Here is a 10,135-nt window from a genome sequence, read left to right on the forward strand (position 1 = left end):
TTTTGTGCTTAAGTCCATCCTACACCCATAAATCACATTCAGATGTTGTTAAAAGCAACAAAAGAGTGATGGCGAGGAGCCAGAACACTGAATAAATGCACAAGAAGCCGTACTATATGGGGAATCTTAAAAAAATTGATTGCTATTCTTGTATCCATTCCTGCTCCTTCCTTTATTGTCAGGTTACCTAGATAATCCTGTTATGTTTTGCATGTGAATGTAACCACTGTCAGCTGCTGTAATCCTTTTCTGCTCTCCCTCCATCTAGAGCCTCAAACCCCGCTGATTCAGCCCTTCCTTCCCCTGGACCCCGCGCTGGAAACCAGACTCCTGAGCAACACGCAGTGGGCGTACGGCCAGATGGACACCGACAGGTCTACGACTGAATCCTGCATCATCAACAAGAACCAAATGGACTACAACGACCTGACAGCCGCCGCCACGTCGCCCTGTAATACCACCACCAACAACAGCAACATCATCAACACCGATATGAACTCCTCTACTGAAACCAGCCACTTTAACAAGATCCCATGGGCTCGTCATTATTTAAGCAACCCAGTTACTCCCAATAACATCCCAGCAACTGCCACTAACACCAACACTAATGGCTCCATTTTCAACAAAACCACAGTGGCCAGCGTTAGCAAGAAAACCACCACCACCACCGCAACTTCCAGAGCCATTTCTAAAACGACCGACATCAGCATCAACAGTAGCAGAGCAGACGTCCAGTCCGCTCCTGGCAGAGTCCGTCCCGTCTCCTTCTCGCTGCCCAAAAGGAGCTGCCTCCTCCTGCACCAATCAGCTGCCGTCTTCATCCAAGCCGGGCGGAGCTCTGGCTTGTCCGGGAAGCAAGAAGTTGTGGTGACGGCGCAAGAACGAGCCAGATATCTGGCGGAGAAAGTCGCGGATCAGCGGCTCAAATCTCCAGTATTTGCAAACGCGGACAGTGCAGGTGTTGATCACTGGGACACTGGAAACCAGTGCAGTGTGGACAGTAAACCTGCAATCCAGCACTCGGAGGCTGGAGCCAGTATTTCTACTGAGAAGGGAGCTGGAGGCCTCTCTGGGACTGGAGCCCAGGTTGCTTTATGTAATCGCAATGTGATCGGAGTTGAGGATGTCAGCGGGAATGGAGCCCAGCTCTCCTTATGTAATGACAATGGGACTGGAGCCCAAACTGGCGGTGAAAGTGGGACTGGAGCTCATCTTTATTTAAACAGTGGGATTCCAGAGCAGATTTCTGACGGTGTAAGCGCAGTTGTGACGAAAGACTCAGCGTGTCGAGACAGCGAGGCTGAAACCCGTGACGATGTGGACAATCAGCCGGAGTTAACGCCTACCCGACAACTGAAGGATGTGAAAGACCAGCCTCAGAAATCCATTTCTGGCGAGACTTCAATCCAAACACAGCCTAAAGAATCAAACCCCTCGCCATCAAACTGCGCTAAAGAACCAACTTCTTCGCTTCCAAGTCGTCCCAAAGAGCCGTTCTGTCGCGTCCTGAGTCGAGACGGTACCAGGGTCCTGCTCTGGCCGTCGGAGATGGTCAGCTACACCAAGACGTCGCCCTCCGTCTCCTTCAGCATCAACCCTCTACTGTACGACTTCAGAGCACATAACAGGGCCAGGGAAGGGGGCGAGGAAAAGAAAGGAGGGCTGGAGGAAGCGAGGGAGAGAATAAAGCCGCCTGTGATCAAACAACCCGACTGCCAACAGAGGCAGGAAGTTACGGAGGGAGGAAGGGAAGGGAAGATAGATGAAAGGGAAGAAGAGGATGAAGGAGGACAGGCAGGAAATCCTATGGAACTTGTAGGCCAGGGAAGCGGCGTCGACGCGGTTCCGGACGACTGCGGTTGCCGTGATGAAAGTGCTTTAAAATTCGTTCCCGTTTCCACCGAATGCCACCTTGCACCGACACTAGGCCTTCAAAAGAAAGTGAGGAGGAGGGGGAAGAGGGGAGGGAGGAGGAGGGGAATGAGGAAGAGGGGGAGGCGGAAAAGAGGAAAAGAGAAAGACTCGGAAAGGGGAAGAAGGATAATGAGTAGTCTTTCTGAGAATCAGGTGTTCGAAGGGAGAGGAGAAGAGAGGTTGAAAAGGGAGGTCGCAGAGAAAGAGGAGGAGAGAAAAAAAGGGCTATTAAGTAATCTTGTAGCGCATCGGCTGGTCGGAGACAGAGAAAAGATGAGGATGAGGGCAGAAGAGAGAAGGATAAGAGGAGATCAGACTGAGCGAGAGAGGGCAGGTAGAAATGACAAGAAGAGAGGAGAGCTATTAAGTAATCTTCCCATGAATCGGTGTAATCGGTGTAACCAGCTGTGTCTGCAGGTGAAAAGGGAGGCCAGCCAGCATCAATCCCAGCAATCAGCCTCCGGGTGGGGCCAGGGGCTCAGAAAGCTCCTCTGCAGGGGTGCAGCATGTAACTCAGTGATTAGCCCCGTCCCCGGGTCTGTTATACAGATGCCATGCTGTCCTGCAATTACGCCCGACCCGGCTCAGAATGACAGAGAGACGCCGGAGATTCACAAAAATACACAAGCAGGGAAGGAGGAAGGGCGGAGAGATGAGGAGCGAGGCAATCTGAGGAAGACAGAGATAAGAGCTGTTCAGGATGCTAAAGAAAACGTGTGTAACCTAGTGATTAGCCGTGTTGCTTTTCCCTGTCGAGAAACGGCACATGAGCCAGAAATGTGTCTTTTTCCTGCGCCTCACAGAGAAACAGCATGCGATCCAGCGATTAGCCTGGTCCCTGCTCCCTTTAGAGGAACAGCGTGTAGTCAAAGACAAACAATACCTGCAGGACACAGCAATCCGGTGATAGGCCCGGCCCCACGCTGCTCCGCACAACAGACGGAAACACAACTGAGAATTAGATCGGCCTGCGCAGACACGACCCTCCCTTGTGATGCGATTTCAAAGGAAGTGATGTCGAAGAGAGCAGCGACAGCCGACAAGAGGAAGATGGAAACGCAGGAAGCTGAGGAAACGCCGAGGAAGAGACGGAGACGGGGAAGGAGACATGCGAGGAGAGCTTTTGCGCAGAGACAGAAATGTGTTGGCCTCGGTGGCGATGAGGCCTCTTGTATGCAGGACTCCAGCAGAGAGACTGGGACACTTTTGGACAACTGCCTGAGCTGCAACACGACTGAGAAAAATAGTGACTGCCACTTCCTCTGCAGGACAAAACACAGCGAGGGAACATTCGGTTGTAGCACGACAGACGGACTGAATAACTACTGCCGCTGTGATGACGGCGAAGGCGGCAACTGCAACGCCGTTGACCGCAGTCAACTGAGCTCTGATCCCCCTGGAGGCGAGGAAAAGACTACAGATACACCAAGCGACCACAGCCGGTGTGAGAAAACACGCAGCGAGGAGGACAATCGTGACGATTCTGGCATCTGTGGAGCTACGCAAGACAATCAGAGCCGTAACAAAGACATGGATCTTTCTCCTGATCCTCCCTGTGACACCATGGACAAACCTGTGGATGTACAATCGAAAGACTTCTTTACCTGTAGCACTAACGACACACCTGCTGACCACTGTCAATACAAGAACAAGCAAACAGAGAATGAAAAAATGTCCGCTGACTCTGATAAAACAACAGGTTTTAGTGGAAAAACGGCAGCTCAGAGCTTCGCCTCTAACACTACAGAGAGGCGTAACGACCCCTGCAACCTCTCTGATTCTGCGATTGATTGCAAAACTTCCAGGGGTATTGATCAAAGCAACGGACTCACCTGTGATGATATTGACGGTGGTCGCGGTGATTATTTAAACAGTAATTGTGCCGCTGATTGTAATCACTGTGCTGATGTCGATAAGAGTCGCGCCACGAATGCAACGGAAATTGTTGCACTCGTGAGCACAAAGGGGGAAGAGGAAGGAGATGTTAAGAAGCAGAGGAAGAAGAGGGAGGAGGAGGAGGAGCAGATTGAGAGGAAGAAGGTGAAGGAGAAGCAGGAGGAGTGGGGGAAGGAGTGGCTGAGGAGGAAGGAGAGGGAGAAGGAGGACAGGGAGAGAAGGAAGGAGATCGACTTTGAACACGTCTACCCAGAGAAGAGGCCTTGCTTTCCTCGCGCCCTCCCTCCGCATTGCATCCCCCTCCACGCTCCTCTCCTCCTCTCGCCCTCCCTCTCCTCCACCTCCTCCTCCTCCTCTTTCTCCTTCCACCACACCTTCATCCAGCATCACCTCTCCCTCCTCCCGCCTCCGTCACACCTCCCCGTCCACCCGTACCCTCATCTTCTCCCCTCGTTCTCCACACATCTCTCGCCTCTCCACCCGCCTCCTGCTCCTCCACCACCTCCTCCTCCTCCTCTTCCTCCCTCTTTCTACGCCTCATCCCCCATCCCTCTCCTGGATGCCCCCGGTCCGTATCCCTTAGCAGCCGCGTTTCACCCCTTGCAGAGTCACCACCCGCCTCTGTACCCTCCGCACCATCCTGCGGTCGTGCCCTTACAGATGTTGTTCTAGGAGAATAAAAAATGAAGCGCATGAAGGGAACATTTTTCTACTTTCCAAAGAAAAAAGGTCAAAAGGTGAAAGCAGCTTTTATGTGTCATTACCTGCACGGATACGAGGGATGACAATTTCAGGAAGACTTGAGTAGAAAAACAAAAACGATCTTATTTAAAGCCAAAACCTCCGGCAACCTCATCCCCCGGTTCGTACACTCGAAGCACTGATTCACACATCTGAAAAAAAAAAAAAAAATCACGGCTAATTATCTTCATCAGTCGCAATCCTGCTCAAAATGAGCCTCAGGTGTGCAGCCAGCAGAGTCGTGGTGGGGATCCACAGCTGGGCTCGTTTTTTCCCTCGACTGAAATCAGTCGATGCTCCTGTTTTGCATTTTAAACCAATGATTTGCTTCGTTTTAAAGCATGTTGGAAATTTGAAACTCGATTTGTGACTTTAGAGGACAAATCCATCACTGTACGTCCACAGATATTTTCAGTCTCTGATAATAAATCAGATCTTCTTGTTGAAATTAACATATTTTGCCCCCCTGAGAGCTTCTACTTCAGTCGGTGATTTCCTACTTTTCCCTGAATGACTTTCAACTTGTTGCTCTCAGCTCAAGGTGATTAAAGGGGCAGTTCACCCGAAAATCAAGGATACACTGTTTTCGTTTTTCTTGTAGTGCTTTTTATCCGTGTAGATCTTTTTTGGTGTTGGTCTGCGTTCTCTCTAATTTGAAAAACTCAATAGCAATGTCTCTTTCCACAAATAATAACCCGGTTACTCAAGTTACTCAATCCTCAAACCTATTGTTTGTCCAGGAGGAAGTGTGCGTCTACTCATGGATAAGAGGCGAGCAAACTACAGTGCTGCGCTGTGATAGTTGTTTGGGAGAAAGAAATAGTTCCCATATAATTACAGATGTTAGTGGTTTTTGCCGTCTTTCGATAGTTTCCCGTCGCGCTAAATCAGAAATTAAATGATGCTGTGGAATGATATTAGTTTATTATTTACCTGTAATAATATATCTTCATAACAAGCAGCACGCGCTGTATATTGCCTCAAAAAGTACTGAAATGAAACATATCTACGATGTTTATTTTTGCTGTGGATTGTTTCGACTAATATATCTTTTCATTTAGAGCATGTACAATTTAATTATAGAGAAGGAAATACCAGATTGTTTTAATGACCTGACTGGATGATTATTTGTTCAGTTGGTTGCGAGGAGAGAAAGACAGATCGACTTTTAACAATTCATCAGCTTGTCTCAACAGAAACGGTCCAAAGATGCTTTCAAGGCAATAATGAGGCAATTAAGTCAGGCAGGAATTTCAGCTCGACCTCCTGCCTGCTGGCTTGGGTATGTTTTTTTCTCGGTTCTTCTCGTCTAAAAAGAAAATGCATTTGCAGCTTTGACATTAGACAGTTACAACCTCCATACAGTGATGTGCATGTGTGGGTGATTGGTCCAGACTTCGCACAAGGAGGAAACAATTTTTTGTCTATTTTATGTATTTAAATGTTGATTTTATGAATGAAGAAATACAAATTAAGAAAGTACATCCTGGTCATTTAGGATGGGCCAGCTGTAGAAGTGGGTGGGTCCTGGCCCGTTTGGCCCCACCCACAATGCTGCACCAGATTCCTGCATAACAACAAGGTCTGTGGATTATCTTGAGTAACTGGGTCATAATCTCTAGAAACAGACATCGTGTTTGAGTTTGTCTAGTTCAGTTATATACAACTGATATCTGCAACCACACCGAAGTGAAATGGATAAGTTGCGCTCCAGGTACGAGGAAAAACATGTATTTTTGGGGTGAACTGTGCCTTTAAGAGCTGAAGACTTGCACAACTTTTTAAAGCTGGCATCTGTTTTGCCACCCAACAGACTATAATTTCAATTTGTCTTTCTTAAAAAGATCCAAAATGTGTATGTATATATCTACTACTTTACTCTAAACCATCTCAGAGGAAAGCCCGAGTGCTGCCCAGTTGAAGCAACAGACGGTTTTCCTGTTCTTCCGCCTCCAGCTGACATGATGTGAATGCAGCGTTGGTTGCAGGAGCTGCAGTTAGCTGAATGCCAACAAGATGATTTTTCTTCAGGAAGTATCACCGTGAAGAGAGATATCAGAAGACTGTGTGAAAAAAGTGTGAAATCTCTGGAAAAACATTTTGTTTTGTCTTTGTGAAGTTTCATTGGCGCTGGCATTTTAACGTGGCAGTTTAATTGACTTCTAAAAGCAAAATTTTCTGTTAGAAAAACATCAATTTGTTGGAAAATGACTGCAAAAAAAACAGCAAATATGAGCGTTACTGCAGAGCAGTGCTGTAACACTGTTATGTACATCTCTGTCGGCGCTGTCATTAGTGTGTAGATTGAATCTCGGCCTCTTCTGCGGACCATTTCTCCCTGTGACAGCTGAACGTCAGAGCAAAATGTTAAGTTTAGAAATAAGCCTTTGCTCTTTTGATTTTGAGGGACTGACTCCAGTGTCTGACCTTTACTCTTGACTGTTGATTTTCTACCAACTGACTCTATTGCAGCTGCTCTAAAAATACCCCAGCGTGGTGGAAAAACTTCAAATTTAGTGACTCAGCCAAAGAAGCAAAAGGCCAAAAACGCACAGGGAGCGAAGCGAGAGTGTGATTCAGCTCGAGACGCGACACAATAGACCCTTTTCACGGCCGACGATTGGACTGGGCTGCAAAATACAATAAAGCGATAAATGAGACTATAGGCAGGAAAACAAAATAAACAGTTTATTTGTGTAAAGCACCATTGCACATACGCTTTGTAGTTTTATTTAACAATGTATGAAAGTGTTCCCATTACCATGTCCTGGACGCTTCCTGTTGGCAGCTCACAGTCGTTTTATACGAAACATTAAACGTGTTGAACTTGCGTGTTCATGTCGAGGAATCAATATCGCCTCTGTCATCCTGTTGATCTATATCAGGGCTGTAGCCAAAACGTTATCATGATCATTTATTGCCTCGATTTCACTGGATGGGGCTAAAAGCAGATTATGCGTAGCCTGTCCACTTCAGAGCGAAGTCACGGCTACACACAGACAAAGAAATCATACTAACAACTTTTATTTATGACATTATGCAAACATGACGGGATTTTATCACTATTTCAAGATCCTTTTAGCTGCAGGTGGCAGATAGTTGGGGCTCTATCTAGCTCCTCTGTCTGTATTCGTACTCTATCTATAGGTTTTATTATTAAAAAAGAAAAGTCAACTATCCACCGCCAGTGTCCTGCTCAGTAAATCAAAACACCAAGCAACAGATTCGAGCAAAACAAACACAATAATTGCAAATTTTCAAACCATCCAAGAAGGAAATCAGTCAGATTTGAGAAACAAAAACAGCAAAGTCACATCTCATATCCTTTCAAAATGTTATTACCTTTAGTTTGTTTTGCATTAGTCCTCACTGGCTCCTCTCAATTCATATTTACTTTCTCTCATTTGAAACAATCCCCGGACACAGCGAGGCAGCGCTAACGTTATATAACTCCTGTGCTTTTTCTGCTCTGACAAGTGAAAATGTCTGCCGTGAAAAGGGGTCTATAGGGCCGTGAAGATGTAGCGAGGAGCTGTGCTGAAACAGATGTGAGGGTTTGATTGTCAGGTAATCACAGAACAACCATTTTTTGATTAAAGCTGCCGCCACCTGTTGTCATTCATCGGTCGCTTGTTGCAGTTGGACACGCTGCATCAGACACCAGAAGCATCTCGACGCTTCACAAAATCATCCTTTTTATATGCGGGAAGTTCAAAGTGTTCCCTCCCTGAGCATCAGGGTGGATTCATCCTGTAAAGCTGACCTGACATGTGACAAGTGAAGCTCTGCCCTCCTTTATTGTCTAAATGTTCAGTCTCTGTTCCCTGTACTTTCATTAGCTGCAGCAGAAAATACCTCACAATTAAGAAAACGCGCCCGCGCTGCATCTTTCTCATGTGTCGAGCGCCGCTCCTCGCAGCGTGGCGCTCAGGCTTTTCAGAGGTGTGATCTGCAGGAGTAACGACGGTGAAAACTCCCACACTTTCACCGACACATCGTTTCTCTCTCACTCGTCAGAAGTCGAACATCTGGCTGCGACGCCTTCGGGGCATAGCTGGCGTTGACGCCTTTCCATCTCGACGACTGTAACTTATTCTGACGCAGGCGGCAAAGACAAACAAACACGAAACAGAAGAAAAAAAAAATATGCATGAAAATTGCAGATACTGTGGGCGGCTCATCATCCTGATTCTAGTTACGTTTTTCAGGCTGTAAAAATATTTTCGCCGTCTTGATCCCAGAAGCCTGGACACAAACTCTCCGCACCAGTTTATCTCTAGTGTGTCGGGCATTGTCGCCATGGTGACATTATAGATCCCAGGGTGACGTCCTTGAAGCTTTTATCTTCTTGAAGTGTTTATGAAGAGAGGCAGCGACATGAAACTTCTTCTACTTACAATGCCCGAGTGCAAGAAAGCGCCAGAATCATATTTAGCTGGTGTGACTGCACTTATATTTAACTCCACGCTCTCTCTCTCTGTCCCTGTAGCTCTGTACGCGAGGGGTTGAAACCATATGTTCTCTGTGAACGCAGGTTTTATTTGTAATTGTTATAAAACTGTGTAAATTAGAGAAGAAAAGAAGCTGTTATTAGATGTATTTTTGTAGAGAAACCTCAGTTGAATGAGGCACAGTTTTTGTATCATGTACTCTGATGCTATTTTAGCTAGTAAATGACCTCCACACATAACTGAACTCGTCCTCTTGTTAAACTGTTGTACATATGTTTCTCTAAAAGTCTTTAGGCCGTGTTTAAGTATCGACAGAAAGCTAAGAAAGTTTTTTTCCCCCCAGTTTTATCACAGAAATGTCTCGAGATCCTGATAAAACTAATATTTGGCCTTTTATTTTTTTTCTTTTGGTGTAATCTAATTTCAGCAGATAACATACCCGCAGATATTATCCCCGCTAATATAATAGATCTAGCAAATCCATGGAGAAAAACAAATTACTCTGCAATGGAAATAAATCAGTAGACCTGATATCAGCGTGTCTTGTCGTCATTGTTTCTTTCTGTTATTTCTTTAAGGAGAAAACCTTTTACTTGAAGTGTTCAGTCTCTGGTCCAAACTGTCTCACATTAAGAAAATGTGACCACGCTGCATGTTTTTTATGTCACAGAAACATCCTGAGACCCTGATAAAACTAATATTTGGCCTCAGGAGAAAAACCACACACCTCAGTTTTGCCACCGTGTGGTTGTGCATCTTTTTATGTCCCAGATGTCTTGAGATAAAACTAATATTTGGAAATTTTGTTTTGGTGTAATCTAATTCCAGCAGACTCGTATCCGCAGATGTTATCGCCCGCTAATATAATAAATCTGGCAAATCCACGGAGAAAAACAAATTACTCTGAAATGGAAATAAATCAGTAGACCTGATATCAGCGTGTCTCGTCATCATTGTTTCTTTTAAGGAGGAAATCTTTTACATGAAATGTTAAGTCACTGATCCAAAAAAAGTGACCACGTTGCATCTTTTTAGGTCCCAGATGTCTTGATGTCCTGATAAAACTAATATTTGGCCCTTTTTTGTTTCATGTAATCTAATTTCAGCAGAATCATACCTGCAGATATTATCCC

The 10,135-nt window shown here is 45.9% G+C and overlaps 1 protein-coding gene across 1 annotated transcript in view; it reads left to right on the forward strand.

Annotated features, from left to right (window-relative positions):
* Positions 1-9,533, forward strand: part of LOC311270299 (uncharacterized protein) — a 76,133-nt gene extending 66,600 nt beyond the window's left edge. Inside the window, exon 5 of the mRNA XM_084375093.1 lies at positions 269-9,533. Coding sequence (XP_084231219.1) covers positions 269-4,482 — 4,214 coding nt within the window. The 3' untranslated portion in view covers positions 4,483-9,533. The remainder of the gene's footprint in view (positions 1-268) is intronic.
* Positions 9,534-10,135: the final 602 nt, after the last annotated feature.

This window comes from Pagrus pagrus (genome assembly GCF_965226575.1).
Source record: "Pagrus pagrus genome assembly, chromosome: 15".
Classification (NCBI taxonomy): domain Eukaryota; kingdom Metazoa; phylum Chordata; class Actinopteri; order Spariformes; family Sparidae; genus Pagrus; species Pagrus pagrus.